General features: G+C 44.9%; 1 protein-coding gene across 1 annotated transcript; it reads left to right on the plus strand.

Moving 5' to 3' along the window:
- The first annotated feature begins 119 nt into the window (after positions 1–119).
- CDC25A (cell division cycle 25A) lies at positions 120–23,558 on the plus strand. The gene is given in 15 exon segments (NM_001145215.1): positions 120–289; positions 1,679–1,752; positions 2,924–2,966; positions 3,360–3,396; positions 3,895–3,996; positions 5,982–6,101; positions 8,942–9,076; positions 9,787–9,861; positions 13,859–14,032; positions 17,982–18,080; positions 19,204–19,266; positions 19,362–19,460; positions 20,793–20,923; positions 23,080–23,191; positions 23,418–23,558. Coding segments are annotated over 15 exon segments (1,575 nt in total).
- The last annotated feature ends 297 nt before the right edge of the window (positions 23,559–23,855 follow it).

A 23,855-nucleotide genomic window follows, 5' to 3' on the forward strand; every position in this document is an offset into this window, starting at 1 on the left:
TGTTTGACCCGCGGGCGCCCGCGGCGGGGCGCGCGGCCGAGGCCGGTGCCGGCGGGGCGGGGCGGCGCGGCGGAGGCGGAGGAAGAGGGAGCGGGAGCCCTGGGAGGCCGGGTGCCGCCATGGAACTGGGCCCAGAGCCCCCGCACCGCCGCCGCCTGCTCTTCGCCTGCAGCCCGCCTCCCGCGCCGCAGCCCGTCGTGAAAGCGCTGTTCGGCGCGCCAGCCTCGGGGGGCCTGTCGCCTGTCACCAGCCTGACGGTCACCATGGACCAGCTGCAGGGACTAGGCAGGTGAGGAGGGACTGGCGAGCGGTGCCACAGGCCGCTGGGCTCCCAGATGGCTCTCGGTGGGGCGGGGGCGGGATCTGGCTGGGAAACGGGTCCGGAGCGGGGCGAGACCTGCCCGCCGCTCGTGGGCCGCCCCGCTGAGCAGGGGCCCGCCATGTGCACCCTCCCCCCCAGGCGGAATGTTGGGCGGGAGAGGCCGTTCGGACCCTCCAGGGCCGCCCTCAGCCCCGAGCCGGGCCCGGTAGGGGGTGGGGTCGGCCCGGGGTCCCCACTTAGGCTACCCATTTCAGATTGCTTTGTACTCTCCTTCTGTCCCAATCCAGGGAAGTTCTTTGTAATCTCCCCCCAAGAGGGCAAAGCAGACCCTTCAGGCGCCTCACTTCCACCCTTTCCTGAACCACTTCGCAGGATCTTAGCTTCCTGCGAGCTTTGTTCCTTCTCTACAGAGACACATGGCATTTTCTTTCCTGTCGTTTGTGCAAAATCCTCTTCGTTCCTCACCACGTGCACATTCCTGATGTCCACCCCTGCTTTCCTAAGGCAAGGCCTTTTTATTCAACTCTCCATCCTCAGAAGCTCCCTGGACTTTTCCTTCTAGCAAAACCTGCATCACGGTGTTTCTGGTGGGGTTGCTTTCCCTTCGATTTTGGATGTCCCATTTTCTTTGTAAGCACATGTCTTGTACATTTCTAACCTCTGAAAAGCAGGAACTTGTCCAATTTATCTTTCATCCTAGGAGCTAGAACACATGCTCTCCCTTCAGAAAATACTCCAGCATCATAGTCCTCTTGCCTACAGTGTAACCCAGGCCATGCCTTCCCACCACTTTTGCATCTTTTATTTTCAAGTGCTGAGTGTTTTGGGTGGCAAAGTGGGTTCTGTGATGTGGCCCAGAAGTAGATGATTGATAGCAGCCTGGATACTTGCCTAACCTCGTGGCCTGTCTCCTGTGTGTACTTGTAGTTATGTTTTGGAAATAGAAAGAGGGGCAGCTGGGTGGCTCAGTGCTTGAGGTGCTCTGCCTTTGGCTCAGGTTGTAATCCTGGGGTCCTTGGATCCATCCACATCAGGCTCCTCCCTACAGGGATCCTGCTTCTCCCTCTGCCTGTGTCTTTGCCTCTCTCTCTCTCTGTCTCTCATGAATAAATAAATAAAATCTTTTTAAAAAATACATAGGGATCCCTGGGTGGCGCAGCGGTTTGGCGCCTGCCTTTGGCCCAGGGCGCAATCCTGGAGACCCGGGATCGAATCCCACGTCGGGCTCCCTGGTGCATGGAGCCTGCTTCTCCCTCTGCCTGTGTCTCTGCCTCTCTCTCTCTCTCTCTCTCTCTCTCTCTCTGTGACTATGATAAAAAAAAAAAAATTACATAGAGTTCTTTCTCTTGCTTTCAGTGAATATGAACAGGCGCTGGAGGTGAGAAACAGCAGTCTGCAGAGAATGGGCTCTTCTGAGTCAACCGATTCAGGTATTCCTTTAGTCTCTACCATTTATTATGTGTTTACTGTGTGAGGATCAAAACTTGGAATGTGTTGTGAACGTGTGCCCCACCTAGGAACTTAGTCTGGTGACTACCTGAGACAGTAAATCAGAGTCATGGCATTCAGTAACCAATACCCTTAAAATAGGCCAGATAAGGCCCTATGGTAGTTTATGGAGGAAACCAGCGTCAAGTGTCTGCATGGAGGTAGAGTGTGCTTGATCTTGAGGATGAGTAGGTGGGTACAATGAACCATAACACCAAGACCAGAAAGGTGTATTGGTTGAAATGCAGGGCCAAATTATTGAAAGTGTGATGACATTGTTTCAGTGAGCCTGCGGTGGAGGAGATGGGCCCAGTGCATTTTACTCTAATTCACAACTTCATGCTACTGCAGGGTTTATATTTGCACAGATGCTTTAGGCTAGGGAACTACAAGAGCAAAGATCTTAAAATGGAAACTTCTTAAGAACTAGGGATAGGATTCTTGTGGCAGCATGGCAAATGAGAATATCAGAGCTAACACTTGACTTTCTGCAAAGTTATGTGGATCTCATGAGGAGAGGTGTGCAGTAGGCACACTCGTGGGTCTGGGCCATACTGAGAGCAGTGTGTCTTCCACCTTGCTCCCTTTGGTGAGATGAGCACCTTACTTGGTGTTATTTTGTTAAAGGCCATGAATACTTGGCTTGTTTGTCACATGACTGATAAATGTATTTTTCAAAACCCCCAAATTAAAAAAAAAGAAAAAACCCAAATTACACATATGATCTGACAAGATAAAATATTTGAAGTCAAAACTATTCCAGAAAACAGTTACCTATTCTTTCCATAGTCAGAACTCACAGAAAGTTACCTGGGTAATCTCTATTTGAATAACCAACCATTCATTAGAAGATTATGTTTAATTCTCACATCCTGTTCCCTTGATGGTATTTGCAAATAGGTAAAGGGGATTGGTAGAAGATATACTATGAAAATGTTGAGACTTGTGCAAATATGAAGTTTTTGACAATTAGAGACACCACTTTAATTCTGGCAAAAGTCCAAGGTGTGAGTTGATTGATGGCTTAAAGAAAATACTAATAGTATTTTTGTTTATTTAATGACAAAGTGGTGTTTTGTGTATTATTTCCTGAGGTTTTTTTTATTTCCACAGGCTTCTGTCTAGATTCTCCTGGGCCCTTGGACAGTAAAGAAAAGTACGTATTCACTGCTTTTTAAAGTTTGTGCTTAGAAAAGACTTTTCTTAATTTTTTATTGAAATTCTTTGTGTTCTGGACAGGAGCCCTGGATTTAGCTAACCCTAGTAAAACTTCTGGATCCTATAAATAAGTCTGCCTTTAGAGAAAGTAGTTTGTGTTAGTAGTCTTTAAGACTTCCCGTCCTTTAAAAGAAGACCAGGCTTGCTCATTTTACCCAGAAGCCCAGTAATGTTGGGGTGCTTGTGAGAACAGGACAGTCTCAGAAACCTGTACTTGCATCTTGCCTAAAATGGGAATGTTTGTGCCCTCCCCAAACTATAGGCTAGACACTGCATCTGCTAATATTTCTCTTGTTTTAGTCTCATTGTTTATCTTCTGATCTCATTGCAGCCTTGAAAATCCCATGAGGAGAATAAGTTTCCTGCCTGTAAGTTAATTCTCTTGTTTATCTTGAGTTAATTAGTATTATCTATCTCCCTTAGCTGTCAGGGTGACCTTGATAGTAGGTAGACTTTCACTTGGACAGCAAAGACTACTTTTCTTTAGTCTTGTAGCACTCAAAACACATAAGCAACTCACCTTCAGTTCTGACTACCATTTTAGATACAGGAAGCATTCTTTTTTTTGCAAATGATGTCTGGGGATTGACTTGGCACCCTAAATCCCTGCTGAGAAGGCCATAGACCTATCTTGTGAGGTTGGATGGAAAGCCATGTAGCAGGATCTTCTGTTCCATGTTGTGACAGTGTGGAACCCTGGCCACATTTCTTGGTTCCCTCCTGCAGTGTATGAGGAGCTAAACCCTACCCTCCCACCACTGCCATTTTTGTTTTTCTTTTGAACCTGAGTTTCATTGAATTGTCATTTACGTACCCTTTTTTCAATGTCGTTTTTTTTTTTTTTTTTTTTTTTTCCATTTTGACAGCAGAAGCTCTTGGGATGTAGCCCAGCCCTGAAAAGGAGCCATTCTGATTCTCTTGACCATGATGTTTTTCAGCTGATGGACCAGGATGAGAACAAGGAAAACGTGAGTGGCATCAATATACTAACAGAAGATGGAGGTAAAGCCACAAGTGTCAGTGGCTTACAGAGGAGTGTGGCTGGGCTGCTTTCTGGCAGACTAGACTGTCACCAAAGTCATGCATGGTCTTTGCAGTCAGAGAAATCTAGATTTGAATCCTGCTTTCTAGCTGTGTGACTTTGACACATTACCTCTTCTTAGGCTTCATTTCTTTGCTTGTAAAATACAAGTAGCAGTAACTTGTAGGGCATTATGGAATGAAATAAGATAATGTATATGAAGCATTTAAAATGATTCCTGGCAGGGAGGAGTTGCTCAGATGGTACCTTTAGGAGTAATTATATCCATGAATGCCCTTATCCAGAAGGGTCTGCTCGAGGCCCTGCTTGTTTGTGCTCACCCTGGCGTGAGTTGTAAGCTTAGGGAAAGGCTTCTTGGCAGTATTTGTAAGAACAGGGCCAACAGGTCTCGGGGAATCAGAGTAACTGAACTAGTTGCTTAGAGGGTGAGCTTGTGATGCTCCATCCAAAAGAACACCCCGACCTGGCTTTTCTCTCATACCTGCCAGGTGCCTTGCACAGGGTAGGCATCCAAAACAGTTCAGTGAATTGGCTCAACTTTTTTCTGGCCTTTATTCTCTCTATATCCTATGTCGATTTCGTCCTGTATTCCATTGCCTGCTAAAATGCCACAATTCATAATCATCATCTTCCAGACTTTGTGTACAACCTACTGCCTCCATAAATTCTCCCATTGATTCCCTTAGCAACTTGTGAGGTGTTCAGAGGGAGAATATGAAAGTGAGTTCCTGCCTTGAGTGCTTAGAGCACTGCCTCAGCCTCTGTGTATATAGTGCTTTCTACTGAACACACTGAAGCTGTACTGCTGCCTGGTTTTTCCCCTGCCCCTGGCTCTTCCCAGGGTTGCTTGCTTGGAACTTTGTTCCGGAGAGGGGAATAGCATAGGTGGTAGTTCAAGAGCTCTTGTGATCTTAGGCACCTCATTTAACCTGCAAGACCTCATTTCCTCATCTGTAAAATGGGGATGATCAGGTTGTAGTTGATGGTTATATGAGTTAATGCACAGGAAGTACTTAGTGCTGTGTCGGCATGCAGATACTCTGAGATTAGCCTGTGACCACTCTGAGCACTTACAAGTGAAGTGGCTATCTTGGGTAGGGAGATTATAAGTGCTTTTAAACTCAAAGTAAGGGGCACCCTGGGTGGCTCAGTGGTTTAGTGCCGCCTTCCGCCTGGTGTGTAATCCTGGAGGCCCTGGGATCGAGTCCCATGTTGGGCTCCCTGCATGGAGCCTGCTTCTCCCTCTGCCTCTCTCTCTCTCTTTTCTCTCTTCTCTCTCTCTCTCTCTCCTCTCTCTCTCATCTCTCATGAATAAATAAATAAAATCTTTTTTAAAAAAATAGATAAAATAAAAAGTAAACTCAAAGTAAATGCAATCGTACAGAATGTCTTCTGTCACTTCTGGCTTTCACTCAACATGTGAGATTGATTCATTCATGTTGTGAGTAAAACAGTTTTTTAAATTTCCCATTGCTTCTAGTATGGAGTACAATCACTATACGTGGAAAATAATTACCTCCTGTTGGTTAGGAAGAAGGTGGAAAATATCTTGAAACAAATTGAGAGTGAAAAGTTGTGACTCCCATTCACAGGCAATAATATTGAAGCACTTTGCTTTGGATTTGAGGAAGTTGTTGCTTTGTGTACTTGGAAGATAATTATGTTTTTGTCAGGAAATAGTCTTTGTGGTGAGAGAAAAACATGCTGCCTTAGGAGTTAGCTGTTGACAGGATGTGTGAAAATCGTAGACACCGATCCAATGTTTGAGTGAAGCTCAGAAATGGGTAAACCCTTAGTTTGGAGGCAGTTACAAAGGTGAGCAGTGCCTGCTCCCTTGACTCTCACCCAAGCTACAGTTAGGGCCCTGGTTTTTCATGGACAGTGGAAGATGTCTTGACTGCTATCTTGCAGGAAGCCTTTGAGTTTAAGAAGCCAGTAAGACCAGCATCTCGTGGCTGCCTGCACTCTCATGGACTTGAGGAGAGTAAAGATCTCTTCACGCAGAGGCAGAACTCTGCCCCAGCTCGGATGGTATGTGCTCTGGCTTTCATGGGGGAGTTCCTGGTGGGAACAGAATTAAAGCACTCACTTTCACCTGGAGTCAAAGACACTCTAGTAGCTCTTGTTGTCTTTTCCTTGACTTTTGAAATTAGACTGTCACATGTTTTGGTGGTTTTGATGTGCCTGGAAAGCAGACAGAAGCAGAGTGAGAGATGCAATATGGAACTTGAGCAAGGAATATTTAACTTTGTCAATCCTGGGGAAATAATCTGCAGGCATCCTGAGTCTTTCTTCTAAATGTGTGTACAGTGGAATTCTGTGTCTCGAACCTTGCTCTTTCATAGCGCCTCCTGAGTGCTAAGAGGTTCCCAACATGGTGGTGTTCGGGGACAGTACTTGGCTTCTTCCAAAAGTGGCTTATTAAGAACTGTTAAGGATTCTAGTGAATCCTTACCTCTGGGCTACTTGACAGTATTTGGGGCCACCTACCCCAGGGTTATTTTTTGCCAAAAAGAGGCATCACCATTTCCAAAGCTGCCTCCTGGTGATCTGCTAGCGAAGGCTAGAGAGGCCCAACTTGAACGAAACGGCCACATTTGGTTTCCAGGTTTTCCTGGGGACTTGCATGTGAAAATATACAGTCTGGCTTGTGGTCTGAGGTTCATGTTCACCCAGTATCATGGCTCTGTCTAGCATTTGCATAAGGCACTTTTATATATGTTCCTGTCTTTAATCTTCATAGGCCTGTGAAGTAGCTGGTGTTAACCCATTTTACAGATTGGGGATGTCTGGTCAGGGAGGTTGGGCTGATTTGCCAAAAGGACACACGTAGGTAGAACACTAGGATTTAACAAAATTTCCAGATTCCTAAGTACACAGTAATTCTTTAAGCACTGGGTATCCAAAACTAAATATCTTTAGTGTGCCTCTTGAAGACTGCTGCATTGGGTTTTATTGTGGTCACCTGGCCATCTCTAATTATAGGTGACTTGTCCATCATTTGCTGTATCACATGTGCACTAGGGATACCAGAACCTCGGTCACAAATAATAGTATTACAGTGTGAGCCTTCAGAGGATATTGTCCCACAATAAAGTCACCCGCCCCTTGGTTTGCTGGTTTAAAACTTGCCACCATCCCCAGAGTGCGCTCAGGAACATTTGTGGAGAATCAAAGGAAGCCTAGAGCTTCCGTGAGTGAAACAAGCTGGTACCTGAACCAGAGTAGGCCAGCTGCAGAGCAGATTTCTCACTAGGTGGGCAACTGACTCCAAAAACCAGAGGGCAACTTGAGGATTAATGCCATCCTGTCACAAAGGGATTTGGGTCTGAAGGATTCTCTGTAGGACTTAGGTTGAGACTGCTTCCGTACTGTGGAAAAAGATAACTGATCATTTTTCCTGATTTTGGGAAGCACCTGGAAAAGATGTAATGGACTATCAGCAATGTTTGTATTAATGTTTTAAGTCTAGATGGTAGACTTATGAGCCATCTTTCTAAATTTCCTATATTAAATATATATTAGTTTTATGTTGGGGCTTCCCCCAAAACAACAACATAGGGTTGCTTTTTGAGATTCCCCTATTTTTATTCCAGAAATGGTTCTCCTAGGAGAAAATGTAGTGGGGAGAGAGGCGTGGGCTTTGGAGTCAAACAGATGAGCCTGTGTGATCTTGGTAACCTCTTGGTTTCCTGATTTGTTAAATACATAGAAAAGGATTAGCTCCCCTCAATGTATTGTGAGGTTTTTTTCATTTTTTTTTTTTTAAAGATTTTATTTATTCAGAGAGACAAAGAAACAGAGACATAGGCAGAGGGAGAACCAGTCTCCCCACAGGGAGTCTGCTGCAGGACTCAATCCCAGAACCCTGGGATCATGACCCCAGCCAAAGGCAGATGCTCAACCACTGAGCCACCCAGGCACCCCTGGGACTAAGCACTTAAGATGATATCATAGTGGCCAGCACACAGTAATTCCTCAGTTAAAAAACTGAGTACCTGTCATTCATTCATTCATTCATTTATTTATTTATAAAGACTTTTTTATTTATTTTTATTTTTATTTTTTTAATTTTTTATTTATTTATGATAGTCACACAGAGAGAGAGAGAGGCAGAGACATAGGCAGAGGGAGAAGCAGGCTCCATGCACCGGGAGCCCAACGTGGGATTCGATCCCGGGTCTCCAGGATCGCGCCCTGAGCCAAAGGCAGGCACCAAACCGCTGCGCCACCCAGGGATCCCTATTTATTTATTCATGAGCGACACACACACACACACAGGCAGAGACACAGGCAGAGGGAGAAGTAGGCTCCATGCAGGGAGCCCGACGTGGGATCCCGGGTCTCCAGGATCATGCCCTGGGCTGCAGGCGGCACCAAATCCCTGCGCCACCTGGGCTGCCCGCACCTGTCATTTAAATTCCAAGTCTAATGGACCAGGATAGACTCTCTAGAATGAGGCCACCCTTTACTTCCGTAGGAGCTAAAGTTACATAAGCATTCTCCAGGATGCTCTGTGAGCAGAGATTATCTTCTCACCCTTCCCTACTGTATCACAACCTGCTTGTTGATCACTGTTCACCAATTATAGTCCTCTGATACAGCAAACTTTGCTCTTCATCAAAGGCTCTCCCCAGATCCCACTGTAAGGTGCATTGCTTCTGAGAAGAGGTTTTTGTGAAGGCTTCCAGGCCTGATTTTACTCAGGACCATGTATAGACATCAAATCCTTTAACACCTTAGGCTGCATTTTCTTTGAGTAAAATTTTACTTCTAATAAATGCAGTATGTTTTCCTCATAAAATCTAGTGACCCATCCAAGGAAATCCAATCTGATCAATTATTAACAAGCTGTGAATTCTATCTTCCAGCTTTCCTCCAATGAAAGAGATGGCAGCGAGCCAGGGAATTTCCTTCCTCTTTTTATGCCCCAGTCCCCTGTGACGGCCACTTTGTCTGATGAGGATGATGGCTTCATGGACCTTCTTGATGGAGAGAATCTAAAGGTGCTGTGTGTGTGTGTGTGTGTGTGTGTGTGTGTGTGTGTTGTGTGTGTATGTTCTTACGTGCTGTGTGTGTGTGTGTGTGTGTGTTGTGTATGTATGTTCTTACTCGTTCCACTAAGTACCCTGGAGAAGTCATGTGAGAAAGAACAATAATTCCCCAGGGCTTTGAGGTGACTGATATTTTTGTTCATTTGGTGAGAATTTATTGAGACTCTGCTCCCAGTTCGGGGTGGGAGTGGGGGTGGTTCTTCAAAAGAAGACCTGAAAAAAAAAACAAACAAAAAAAAAAACAAAAAAAAACAAAAGAAGACCTGAGAGGATCCTTCTTACCCCGATGGAGTTGACAGTCTATTCTGTGCAAGAGACCTGGAACTAGAGAAACGTAGGATGAGCTGGCGTAACACAGGAGGGCCAAAGGCTACCTACCTCCTCGTGTACCCTCAGGGTGGAAGGGATGCTTGTAGCTACATTCAGATGTCTGAATTGTGAAATGTGATGCTCTTCTGACCTTAACATACTGGGGAGTGGGAAGGAGGAGTGAACATTAGAGGTTTCATATCCAGGCCTGTCTGATACTTCTCAGAGGGAGAAGCAGGCTCCATCCCGGGACTCCAGGATCATACCCTGAGCCAAAGGCAAGACGCTCAACTGCTGAGCCACCCAGGCGTCCCACTGCTGAATCTTTCTTTATAATAGCTTTTCTCTTTTAGAATGATGAAGAGACCCCGTCATGCATGGCAAGCCTCTGGACAGCTCCCCTTGTCATGAGAAGAACCACAAACCTTGTAAGTTGTCCTGGTGTGTCTGGAGGGAGCCTTGAGTAATTAGGCCTCTGGGACAGAGTGGACTAGACTAAATGGAAAACTAATCCTTCTGTCCATATCACCACAGGGTTTCATCTGAGATTCTGTCTTTGGGCTTATGAGTTTCCCTTTGACTTGATTGGTCACTAGTGTTCTCTGGTGTTGTAAAACACGCTGGCTCTTCAAGTTTTCTTTTATCTTCATTGGTATGTGAGGAAGTCTGGCTAATATATATACACATAGTTCTTGTTTGATAATTTCTAGTTTATCCCAGCCATTCTTGGTCAAGTTAATATTGTGTGTGTGTATTAATGTCCTATCGATACAATGTCCCATCGATACAACTCTTTCTTACTTTCTAGTTTAATATCTCAGGAAAATATCTGCTAAATTGAATTCCTCACAAGTGGCAGTGATTGACACCTTTGCGTTCTAAGCTGTAGGTGAAGGTATGGGTTAGTCTGGGGATTGGCTTGAGTTCGCAGGATGGGGCCTTGCTTGGCCTCAGAACACAGCATCCCTCTCAGGAGCTATTGAGGAACACACCTGCGTGGGCACTCTGAGCTCCTTAGAGCTCCTGTTTGCAAGATGGGGAGCTGGTTGTCTTCTCTCCCTGGGTCTCTGGCTCTCCTCTTTCCTAGGCTTGTTTGGTTGTTTTGTCCTTGCCTTTCAACATTTGCACAAAGTCTGCCAAACATTTGGAACACCATTTTATCTCTGTTTCCTGCTCAAAGGTTCTGTTTTATTTCAGGTATCTTCCATATGGAGTTTAGGATTATTTCGGAGCTTAAAGCTCCTGACAGTATTACTTGTAGATAATTGAAATTTTAGATAATTTTTATGTTTTTCCATTTCTCCTGTATAGACTTACTCACAGCTCGTATTTAGGACAGATACTTGTTTCTCTTGCCTAGTTTAAGTTAGAATTGCCTTTGACTCACTCAGGCATTTGGTTACAACTATTATGGATATAAGCATATCCCTGGATGACTACTTCATTGGAAAAGGGTCTGAAAGTGGCTAGTGAAGTTCCACCTTACGCCTTTGGAGCAGAGCCCCCCTCAGGCTCCCACAGGTTGACCTGCTCTAAGAGGTGGTCTGAGTTTGAAAAGGGGCAGGGTGCTTGCTGTGGCCATTAATATTTGCTTCCTCCAGGAGTTTGAGGGGTCAGTAGATGAACTTTTAGTCTGTGCTTTCGCATAGAGACTTTTTTTTTTTAATTTTTATTTATTTATGATAGTCACACAGAGAGAGAGGCAGAGACACAGGCAGAGGGAGAAGCAGGCTCCATGCACCGGGAGCCCGACGTGGGATTCGATCCCGGGTCTCCAGGATCGCGCCCTGGGCCAAAGGCAGGCGCTAAACTGCTGCGCCACCCAGGGATCCCCCACACATAGAGACTTTTCTTTCTCTAGCCAGGTTGATAGGGTTTGTCCCACTGTCATCCTGAGTTACGTCTTTGTTTAATTCAGATCCCATATTAAAACTTCACACTTCAAGCAGTAAGACAACAAGGAGTAGGTTGTTTTTCCACGTCTTGGTCTCAGGGTAGTACTGGAGTTATGGAGCACCAGAGGGTGAAACAGACAGCAGCTTACCCTGGATGTGTGGCCTTGTTAAATGTATGCATGGGGCCATGTGTATCCCATTGAATGGATGGGCCTTGTGGACACTTTAAGGGCAGTAATGTCCATCATCCTGGAAAGAGCCATATGCTGAAGTTGGGGGGCGATCCCTCAGAGATGGCATGTTTACCCAAGGTCTCAGGATATGTGGGGACTTGTTGAGGAGCAGGATATATTTTATGAAAGAACAGTTCATCTCAGGACATTGCACGTAGCCCTGTGAAGCTGCGAATGGGATGTGCGGTGGGCAGGGGCAAGGTTGTGACAGTTGTCACTTGTCTGCCAGTCTAAAATGTTTGGATGGATTTCCCCAGGGACACAAAGATTCAGTGAGTGTGACTGTTAACTGGAAAGGAGGAGGAGTCAGTTACAAACAGGCCACTCAGGAGCTGATTATGACTATTTGGCAAAGTGCTAAAGACTTTTTCTGAATTATGGGGAGAGGAGGGAATAGATTGAAGGAATCCTAAATTAGGAATGGGTGGTATTTAGGTTAATAGTGGTAAAGGAGAAGTCTTGAGAGTGACACCAAAGTTGTCAGTCTGAGAGGCACTCTTAAAATATGTCCTTAATTTTGTTGGGTGTCTGTGTGCATTTAGTAGATAGAGAGCCTGCTGTCTGCTGCCTTCTCCAAAGCATTTGTGATGGTAGAGGTGTGCCCTCAATTATGCCGCCTTAAGTGAGTACAATCAAAGGGCAAGTGGAATGACAAGACTTAGGGATCTGGGTTTTAGACCCCACTTGAGTTACCCACAAATGGGGACCATTAGTGATACACTTTATCTGTCTACGTGTTTCCCAATTTGTAAAGTAAGGAGTGTTTTGTTTTGTTTTTTGTTTTGTAAGGAGTGTTGATTAGGGGAAGGACTGCATTTGTTTCTAGCTCTAACATCTAGGGTAGTTGGAATAAGACTTCAAATATGAAGCCTTTAGTCTGAAGACTATTTGTCTTTTTTTTTTTTTTTTTAACATTCTCCTGTGTTTGTTTAAATTTTTTTTTTTTTTTTTTTTTTTTTTTTTTATTTATGATAGTCACACACACAGAGAGAGAGAGAGAGGCAGAGACATAAGCAGAGGGAGAAGCAGGCTCCATGCACCGGGAGCCCGACGTGGGATTCGATCCCGGGTCTCCAGGATCACGCCCTGGGCCAAAGGCAGGCGCCAAACCGCTGCGCCACCCAGGGATCCCCATTCTCCTGTGTTTGTATCTCATCATCTAACACCACACTTGCCAAACAGTAACTCAGAGATTTTCTATCAGTATATAGCCTATAGACTTCTGTTTCCATCGGAGATATTTTCAAACAAAGCTGGAAGCAAGGTATACAGCCTCACATTGTGCAAATGCCTGGAGAACATTAGATACTGTCACAGTACAAATTCAGAGCCCCATATCCTTAGGTATACATAGAAATTGATAATCTTTTTTTTAGATTTTATTTATTAATTTTATTATTATATATATATAATATATATATATAAGATTTATTTATTTATTTATTTATTTATTTATTTATTTATTTATTTATTTATTTGGGAGAAACAAGAGCTAGCTAGAGAGAGCACAACCAGGCAGGGAGAGGGAGAAGCAGGCTCCCCACTGAGCGGGGAGCCTGATGCAGCGCTTGATCCCAGGACTCCGTGATCATGACCTGAGCCGAAGGCAGATGCTTAAACCAACTGAGCCATCCAGGCACCCTGATATACTTAGATTTTTAAACTATCACTGCCCATGAACTATCCTCTTGAGACCACTTAAATTATAGTATTAAATTAATGTGCATAGTCATGAGGAAATAGATTATCTCAGTACAAATGCTTTGACTAAACTTACTAGGTGTCTTGAAAGACATAAATTATGTATAGAGTAAGGAAGCTTGGGAAATACCTATCAGTTTTTTTTGTTTTTTTTTTTTAAGATTTTATTTATTCATGAGAGAGAGGCAAAGACACAGGCAGAGGGAGAAGCAGGCTCCATGCAGGGACCCCAATGTGAGACTCAATCCCGGGTCTCCAGGATCACACCCCAGGCTGCAGGCGGCGCCAAACCGCTGCGCCACCAGGGCTGCCCTTTTTGTTTGTTTTTTACTTGTTTTAAGATTGATTGATTGATTGATTGATTGATTGATTTAGAGAGAGCTCAAACAACCAGGGGGAAGGACAGAGGGAGAGAGAATCCTGAAGCAGCCTCCCCACTGAGTGCAGAGCCTATGCAGAGTTTGATCCCAGGACCCTGACACCATGACCTGAGCAGTGATCAAGAGTCAGCTGCCTAACTGACTGAGCCACCTGGGCACCCCTCAAGATAGCAGGCTTTAATGGAAGATGGGTCTCTTTTTTTCCCCCCCTCTTAGGGCAATCGATGCAAGCTGTTTGACTCTTCTTCCACATGTAGCTCCATCGCCCGGTCAGTGTTAAAAAGACCAGACCGATCTCAGGAGGAGTACCTACCCGGAAATACGAAGCGGAGAAAGAACATGGCTGGGGCCAGTCCCGAAGAGGTAGCAAGTCCAGAGAAACCCCAAGAGGTTAGTTTTGCAGGTACCTTTGTGCTCAAGAAGAATGATACTGTGTTTTTTCAATTCTGAAATTTCCATTTCGTTCTTCTTTGCTAAGATTTACTGTTTTTCATTTGTTTCAAACATGTTCGTAATTGGCTATTGAAGCATTTTTATGATGGCTGCTTTAAAACCCTTATCAGATAATTCCAGCATCTGTGTTGTGGTGTTGGCCTCTATTGATTGTCTTTTCCTATTCAGGTTGAGATTTTCCTGGTTCTTGGTATGACAAGTGATTTTTCAATTGTATCCTGTGTATTTTGGGTATTTAAGACTCTGGGCTATGTAAATTTTCTGTTTTAGGCCTCTGATACTGCAGGGATGGTAAGCATTCCCTAGCACAGCCTCCCTTGACACAATGGGTGGGGTCGTTATTGCTGGGTAGGAGTGAGAGTTCAAGGTCTGCCCTAGGCCTCTGCTGACACCATCCCAGTGGAATGGAGACTAAGCACTTAATTATAGCTGGGCGAGGGTTGGAAGTCTAAGCTCCCCACTTGCTGACCAGGCGTGTTGTAGGGCCATCCTTTTTCCCTTGGTGTTTTGCTACAGTGGTGGTATTGCCTAAAACTTTTCTGTCTTGATAGGCTGCCTTTTTCCCAGTGCTTTGGCTTGGGGGAACAGACTTTTGTAATTTTTAAATAGCTGCATGAGGATCCTTGTTATGTTCCTGTTGTTATGATCTTGTTATCCTTGTTATGATCCTGTTGATTAAAATTTAGATTGTTCCTAGTTTTCTTTTTTTTTTTTTCTTAAGATTTTATTTATTTATTCATGAGAGAGCAAGAGAGAGAGGCAGAGACACAGGCAGAGGAAGAAGTAGGCTTCATGCAGGAAGCCTAATGTGGGACTCAATCCCGGGACCACACCCTGAGCCAAAGGCAGACGTTCAACTGCTGAGCCACCCAGGCGTCCCTCCCTGTTTCTAGTTTTCAAATGCTATAAACAATTACAATATTCACTGTCCTTTCGTGCTTATTTTGGGGGGAATAAATGGGGTTGCTAGGGCAAAAACCTATGTACATTTAGTATATTTACCCCCTCCCCCATTTATATATTCATTCATTCATTCATTTATGGAAGGAGAGTCAGTGGGAGGGACAGAGAGAATCTTAAGTAGGCCTGACACAGTTTTATCTCACAGCTCTGAGATCATGACTTGAGCTGAAATCAAGTCAGACACTTAACTGACTAAGCCATCCAGGTGCCCCAGTATCATTTTTAATGGTCTCCTAAATGCATTTCAAATTTGGGTTGAAATAACATCTGTGCATTGCGATTGGTCACTAGGTCTCTTATTATTTGGGCTCCTGTGCTCCCATCTTTTTGTTTCCTTCTTGAAATTTAGTGATTGAAGAACTCAGGCCAGTTGCCTTGTAGAAGTTCCCACAGTCCTATGGGATCTTCTAATATTGTCTTCTCTCCTTTTTATTGCCCATAAACCTCTAAACACTAGGAAGACTTGATGAGATTGAGATTCAGTTTCTTTGGCATGAATATCTCATGGGTGATTTTGTTTACTTTGATCAGGAGACACATTGCTGGGAAGTCATTGATGATGATTGCCTAGATTTCATTTAACCAAGGTTTCAAAAAAGTGATCCTGTAGTTCTGTCATTCTTTTTTTTTTTTTTTTTTAATAATTTTTTTTAGAAAGTTCTGTCATTCTTCATTTATTGGCAGAATGTACCTCAAAGAGAAACTTCCGTGCATCAAACTCTTTGGTCACTTGTGGGAAAGGCAAAATGCATGCTCCCTTTCTTTAAAATAAATATATCTCCGTAAATGCCAACCATGACCAAGAAAGAACATTAGCAGCAGCCCAGAGCCCCTCCTGTGCTCTCTCCCTCAACGACACTGATCTGAACTCTGTTGCTATAGCTGAGCTTTGCCTGTATTCAAATCGTATAAACTTGAAGTCCTACTGTATGTATTTCTTTTATGTCTGGATTCTCTTGTTCAGCATTACTTTTGTGAGAATCATCTATTTTATGTGTCCATTCTGGTGAGTGTACAGTGTCTGCGGTTTTAGTTTTTATTTCCCTGATAGTTATTTTTCTTGGTCCTGATTTTCCCTCTCTGTATTGCTAGTCCAAGTGAATGTGCCCATTTTTCTATTGGGTTATCTCTTATTTGTGGAAGTACTGTATACATTCAGAGAGGATTCTTTTATTTAATTATTTTTTTAAAGATTTTCTTTATTTATTCATGAGAGACATACAGAGAGAGAGAGAGAGAGAGAGGCAGAGACACAGGCAGAGGGAGAAGCAGGCTCCATGCAAGGAGCCCAACCTGGGACTCGATCCCAAGTCTCCAGGATCACACCCTGGGCTGCAGGCCGCGCTAAACCGCTGCGCCACCGGGGCTGCCCCAGAGAGGATTCTTTTAAAGATTGTTTATCTTCTCACTCTGGCTTGCCTTGTCTCTTAATACTGTTCTTTTGATGAGCAGAATTTCTGGACTTGTTAAATGTATTTCAATTAATCGGTCTTATTTTATGTTTAGTGCTTTTTGTGTCCTACTTAAAAGAAATCCTTACCTCCCCATGACTAACCCTTTTGACATCACTCTACTAGTCTAATAGCTTCCTTGCTACTATCATAAGGCATTCCAGGTTTATATTATACATTTCTTATCCCAACCTGGAGTCAGTCACTTCAAAAACCCTGGTTTATTTGTTCCTTTCTTTCTTTTTCTTTTTTCTTTCTTTTTTTTTTTTTTTAAGATTTTATTTTTTAAGTCATCTACACGCAATGTGGAGATCGAAGGATACCCGGGTGGCTCAGGGTGTGATCCTGGAGTCTTGGGATCAAGTCCCACATCACAAGTCCCGCATCAGGCTCCCTGCATGAAGCCTGCTTCTCCCTCTGCTTGCGTCTCTGCTTCTCTCTGTGTGGGAGTGTCTCTCATGAATAAATAAAATCTTTCAAAAAAAATAAATAAAACGAGACCAAAAGTTGCATGCTCTACCAACTGAGCCAGCCAGACACCCTCAAAGCCTAGTTTCTTTTTTCTTTTTTTTTTTTCTTTTTTAGATTTCATTTATATATTCAAGACAGAGGCAGAGACACAGACAGAGGGAGAAGCAGGTTCCCTATGGGGAGCCCCATGTGGGACTCGATCCCAGAACTCCAGGATCACTCCCTGAGCCAAAGGCAGGCACTTAACTGCTGAGAAACCCGTGCCAAGCCCTGGTTTCTTTTAGTGGAAAATAGTATTTGGAGACCATGGTATCCTTTAGGAATGCTCATTGTACCTCAGTGGATAGAGCAAAAAAATACTTATTTTAGACTCAGCCTTAATTTTAATTCCCCCTCTTTTTAAAAAAAAATATTTATTTGCGAGAGAGAGCAGAGTGAGTGAAAACATACATTTGCGAGGGAGAGGAAGAAGAAGCTCCCCACTGAGCAGGAAAGCCAACGCAGGGCTCGATCTCAGGACCCCAGAATCAGATTCCCAATTGACTGAACCAACTCAGGTGCCCCTTAATTTCCCTTTTAAAAAAAGGTAGAAAAGGAAAACTTAGTTTCAGAACATTTCAGTTAGATGCTAAAATAATAGTAGACCTAGCCAGTGACCCATATTCTCTTTTTCAATCAAATAAAGAAAATGTTTTATTTGCTAAATATAGACATTTACATGTCACTCTCTTTTTTTTTTAAAGATTTTATTTATTCATGAGAGACACAGAGAGAGGCAGAGACACAGGCAGAGGGAGAAGCAGGCTCCTTGCAGGAAGCCTGATACGGGACTCGATCCCGGGTCTCCAGGATCAGACCCTGCTGGGCTGAAAACAGGCGCTAAACCACTGAGCCACCCGGGCTGCCCTGTCACTCTCCTCCTGGTGACATGTTCTAGGTGAATGTTTTCAAAAGTCCTATTCAAAACCCTGGCCTCATTTTCTACCTCTGATTTGTTACAGATTCTACATCAGTCTTTATCCCTGATATCTTCCCCGAAAGGGACCATTGAGAACATTTTGGATAATGACCCAAGGGATCTTATAGGAGACTTCTCCAAGGTAATTCTAAGTAGATGCAAGGAGAGCTGCTCTGACTAGGTAATTTGGGCTTTAGGTGCTTCCTAGAAGGCTCCCCTGCCTTTCTCCCTCACTCGGTGGCTCTTGGCAATGCCCTTAAGGGGACACAATTTAAAGTTTTTGAAGATAAGGAAACAGACTCATGATCAGACGTATCTTGGTCTCTGTGGGACTATAGACCTTACTGGTACTAATCAGAGGAAGTAGGAAGCTACCCACCAGCCACCTTGACTCCAACACAAAGGCCAGGCTCTGATTATAAAAATAGTAATGCAGTAAAGTACAAAGAAATAAGAATAAACCTGTAGCCTTACTACACAATTGTATATCCAAAGGTTATCTTGGAATATCCAAGGTTGATGAATTTAATTTCTCTGTTGTCCAGAGAAGTATAGCCTTTGAAGGAGAAGGCCCTCAGGGGAGTGCAGAGGGAGATCTGCTGATGGCCTGATATGTATGGATTTGCTGAGTGGAAGAGTTAGCTGTCTTTGGGCTGTGGTGAAATATGAGGGTGGGACAGGGAATGTATCAGTAGCAGCTTGTTTAGACACATAGGATAGATGTGAAGGCTACCAGAGCATCATTGGTTTAGCTAACATTTGTTGAAACACTATTACATGTTAAGCAAAGATTCCAAAATTAAGTCCCAGTTCCTTCTCTCAAACAACTTATCCTGTGGTCAGTAAGACCTGTCATGCTGTCGACTACACAGTAGATGGAAGTTTATTGAGGGCAGTGTGAGCAGCCTGGAAGAAATAAAAGGGAGTTGTCTCACCTAGAAGATTGTGGAAGGTATGGGTCTGGGCCATATTTCATATTTCAGCCAGGTGAGTTTTGAAGAAATAGGGACACATAAGGGGGTTGAAAATAGGCAACAACTCCATCTGAATGGAAGAAGGAGCAAAGACTGTGTCCCCATTGGTGGAACCTTCCACTTGAATTGAAACTGTTGGTTATATTTGTCATAATGACCTTGCCAATGGCCATGGGGATGGGTGAGCTCTTGATTCAGCCAGTTGCCTTAATGAGTAATTGCTGGTGTGCTTATAATTGTTACATTTATCAGCCTTGAGATTTGCTTAAAAAAAATTTTTTTTTCTTTAAGGGTTATCTCTTTCATACAGTTGCTGGGAAGCATCAGGATTTAAAATACATCTCTCCAGAAATTGTAAGTCATCTTTTTGGATCCTGTCACCCATGAGGTATTTGGTTCTAGTTGTTCCTGACAACCAAAGTTGATTCTCCTGGGTTTTCTCTCCACAGATGGCATCTGTTTTAAACGGCAAGTTTGCCAACCTCATTAAAGAATTTGTTATCATTGATTGCCGGTACCCGTATGAATATGAGGGAGGCCACATCAAGGTATGGGTTCTTTTATTTATTATTTTTAAGATTTTACTTATTTATCCATGCAGGGAGCCCAATGTGGGACTCGATCCCAGGACCAGGGGATCACGCCCTGAGCCAAAGGCAGATACCCAAATGCTGAGCCAGGCGTCCCAGAATTTGTGATTTTTAAAAGGGTGTGGGATGGTCGGGGTGCCTGGGTGACTTAGATGGTTAAGCGTCCCACTCTTGATCTCAGTTCAGGTCTTGATCTCAGGATTGAAGCCTATTTTAAAAAAATAAAAATAAGGGACACCTGGGTGGCTCAGCATTTGGGCATCTGCCTTCGGCCCAGGGTGTGATCCTGGAGTACCGGGATTGTGTCCCAGATCAGATTCCTTGCATGCAGCCTGCTTCTTTCTCTGCCTGTGTCTCTGACTCTGTCTGTGTCTCTCACGAATAAATAAATAAAATCTTTAAATAAAATAAAATTAAAACGTAAAATAAAGGGAAGAGGTGGTAACACCTGGCTACTTAATAGCTCATGTGCTGGTTATGAGATTTTAATTTTTTAATATTAATATTAATTTCACACATAATATTCTTTTTTTTTTTTTTAAAGATTTTATTTATTCATGAGAGACACACACACAGAGGGAGGGAGAGAGGCAGAGACACAAACACAGGCAGAGGGAGAAGCAGGCTCCATGCAGGAAGCCCAACAAGGGACTCCATCCCGGGTTTCCAGGATCACGCCTTGGGCTGAAGGTGGCGCTAAACCACTGAGCCACCAGGGCTGCCCTGGTTATGAGATTTTTTAAAAGACAATTTGATTCCTAGTGCACTGAAGAACGTTCCCTTGCCCTACACTGCTCTTCACCACATTGTACAGCAAATGCTGCCTGTCCTTTGCTTCACACCATCACCATCAAGGGCATTTCTAGGTGGTGCCCACTGATTTCTAAGCCAGGCCTGGGCACCCCAAGGCTTCTGACCAGAAGCCAGTCTGGTGACATGTCCTAATCTATGCCATACTTAGTGGTGCCTCTAAGTCTGTAGTTGAATTAAGCTGCAGGGTGGAGGGCAGGTGTTGGGTCATGCTTTCCCAGGAAAAAAGTAATTGGTTGTGCCAACTTCATCTTTTAACCAATAAAATAGTGTTGAAATACAATAAAAGGGTACATTAAATACAACATTAGCATTTGCCAGTGTCTTAGTAGCTTTCAAAAGTTCCGAATTCATAAATACCACTCCTGTCTGCCATAGTCATAACAGAATATGAGGTGCCCAATTATAGGTGACTCTCACAGAAGAATCATTGGCAAGTATGTTATGCCCAGGTTCCAAGAGTCTCTGGTGCCTTCACAGGGTGCAGTGAACTTGCACATGGAAGAGGAGGTTGAGGACTTCTTACTAAAGAAGCCCATTGTACCTACCGATGGCAAGCGTGTCATTGTCGTGTTCCACTGCGAGTTCTCTTCTGAGCGAGGCCCTCGCATGTGAGTACTGCATGAAACTGGGCTCTGCGGCTCAGGCCTGCGTTGACTGGTGGGATGTGGCAATGGATGGCTCACCCTCAGGGCGTACTTCAGTATACCGAGCAAGCACCCTCTCCCACATCCTGAATCATTTCCATGCCTTAGCCTGCGCACATGACTTGTAAATGTTCACTTTTGTGAAATTTCAAATTCATGTGTAGCAGATGTGTGCCCAAATCCTTATCTATTAAGCAGTCAATTTGATGAACAGCTTCCTTGAGTATGGCTTTTTATAGGCTTGACCTATCAGTTTCTGTGGCCAAGGGCTTTAGGCCTTCTCCAGCCCAGCCCTGTCTCTGGCTAGTATGGTAGGTGCTGGGAGTACAGAGGGCCAGCTGGAGACGGGGGTGAGGGCTGAGGCAGGGTGGAATGCAGCCTTGATTGGGGTAGGACAAGGTAGACTTTTCATGGGCCCCTAGGCCTGGATCCTTGTGCACTTTTCATTTTGAACCAGTTCTAAAGTCAGGCCACACGGGGGCGCCTGGGTGGCTCAGTCTATTAAGTGTCAGACTATGCTAAAATTGTGAGATGGAACCCTATGTGGGCTCCATGCTCAGCGGGGAGTCTGCCTGAGATTATTTCCCTCCCTCGGCTGCCCCTCCTCCCTGCTCGCACATGCTCTTGCTCAAACATAATCTTTTTTTTTTTTAATTTAATTTATTTATTTAATTTTATTTTATTTTATTTATTTTTTTTATTTATGAGAGACAGAGAGGCAGAGAGAGAAGCAGGCTCCCTGCAGGAAGCCCGATGTGGGACTCAATCTGGGGACTCTGGGATCACGTCCTGAGCTGAAGGCAAATGCTCAACCACTGAGCTACCCAGGCGTCCCTCAAATATAATCTTTTTTTTCTTTAAGAAAAGAAAAAGGCCATTTGCCCACATGTGCTTCACCTGACTTCATCAGCAGCTTCTGTTTTGCTGCATTAGCACACATAGAATTACACACATAACTACAACAGGAACTTGTCTCCCCACCAACCTCCTGAGGACAAGGACTTGTCCTACATTAAGCACAAAACTGTGATCACATGAAGGGGTAGGATTTGGGTGAGGACTAACGTTCACTCACTCTACAGGTACTTCCCATTGCCTCTCACATGCGAAATAGTGTTCTGATTACTGTGGAGAACAGCAAAATGTAGGAGAACAAAAAGCCCTGCCTTCACGGAGCTTGCATTTCATACTGGGCAGGAGCAGACAAATATAATAAATAATATGTTAACTACTCTGTGTTAGAAGGTATTTCAGAGACAAATAAGATGAGAGGTGGGTGCTCCCAGGAAGTTTGGAGGAGCAGCAAGGGGGCCAGAGTGGCTGGAGTAAAGGCTGATGGGGGAGGAGGCAGGGGCAGGGTACCCAGTTGGGGGCCACTGTAAGGATTTTGGCTTTTGTACCAAGGGTTGGTAGGTAAGAAGCCACTGCCAGGTGAGGGTATTAGTGAGAGTATTTAGTATTCCATGCAGGAGTACAAGTAGGTGCCTTGAGGCAGGAGCAAGCTCGGCTGGGTGGCTGGCTGGCTGGCTTGTTTATTTATTTATTTAAATTTTTGATTTATTCATGAGAGACACACAAAGGCAGAGGCAGAAGCAGGCTCCCTATTAGGAGCCCGCTGAGGTACTTGATCCCAGGACCTTGGGATCATGCCCTGAGCCAAAGGCAGACACTCAACCACTGAGCCACCCAGGCATCCCAAGCTCTGCCTATTTAAAAGCCACAGGAAGAAAGCAGCTGGCTTAGTTAGGAAGTGAGGGAGGGACCCTAGTGGTGAGGAGCTGGAGGGTGTGGTGAGCGGAGATTGCAATGGGGAGCCGTCACTCCACATGAGGTGTGGGTGGTAGCATAGAGGACCTTGGGCAGGGGCCAGACAGTAGGGCCATTGAACCTGGAGGAAGGACAGCTTGGGAGAGACCATCCATCTCCCTATGAACTCTTCCTAAAGACCACATGTGGCCTGGGACCCACAGCTCAATGCTGGTTTCTAAGAATGACTGGGAAAGTGAGAAGTTGTGTGTCAGGAGTATTCGCTCGGCACTGCTGTGCTCACCGTACCGTTAGTTCGGGTTGCCCCAAGTTAGGAGAGCTAACCTTGCTCTGGCCTGCCTCCTCGCTGCTAGGTGCCGGTACGTGAGAGAGAGAGATCGGCTTGGTAACGAGTATCCCAAACTCCACTACCCGGAGCTGTATGTCCTGAAGGGCGGGTACAAGGAGTTCTTCCTGAAATGCCAGGTGAGGCAAGGTCTCTGGAGAGCACGGTGCACCCCTCACCCAGGCTGGATGGGCAGATCCGTGTGCTTGTCGTGGCTGTCTCTTGTTCGGGGTCTGGGGATTTGCCTCACACAAAGAAGGGTCCTAGGCCCTGCTGCGCATCCCAGCCTCGCAGGCCCAGATGGGGGGAGAGCCGGCTTAGGAGCGTGAGGCATGGGCCCCTCATCTCATCCTCTGTCGTCTGCAGTCTCACTGCGAGCCTCCCAGCTACCGGCCCATGCACCATGAGGACTTCAAAGAAGACCTGAAGAAGTTCCGCACCAAGAGCCGGACCTGGGCAGGGGAAAAGAGCAAAAGGGAGATGTACAGCCGTCTGAAGAAGCTGTGAGGGTGGCCATGCCAGACAGCAGCAGCCTGAGCTGCCCTCTGTGCCTCCCCCCTTCCCTCTTGGCTGCAGAGAAACCTGAGCAAAGGGACCAGCCACGGGCGTGACATGTGGAGAGAGGACCCGGGGCTTGTGCGCCTGACCCCTACTGCTGCACTTGCGGGGCTGGAACATCCTGCCGGCCACGCCTCTTCTGTCTCTGTAAGACCTTCTCCTTCTGCCTTGTGACTGTCTGCCAGGGCTGTCGCCTGCCACAGTGCAGTTCTGGGTACCACTTCAAGAAGTTCTGACTTACCACCA

The sequence above is a fragment of the Canis lupus genome, chromosome 20 (genome assembly GCF_011100685.1).
Source record: "Canis lupus familiaris isolate Mischka breed German Shepherd chromosome 20, alternate assembly UU_Cfam_GSD_1.0, whole genome shotgun sequence".
NCBI classification, from domain to species: domain Eukaryota; kingdom Metazoa; phylum Chordata; class Mammalia; order Carnivora; family Canidae; genus Canis; species Canis lupus.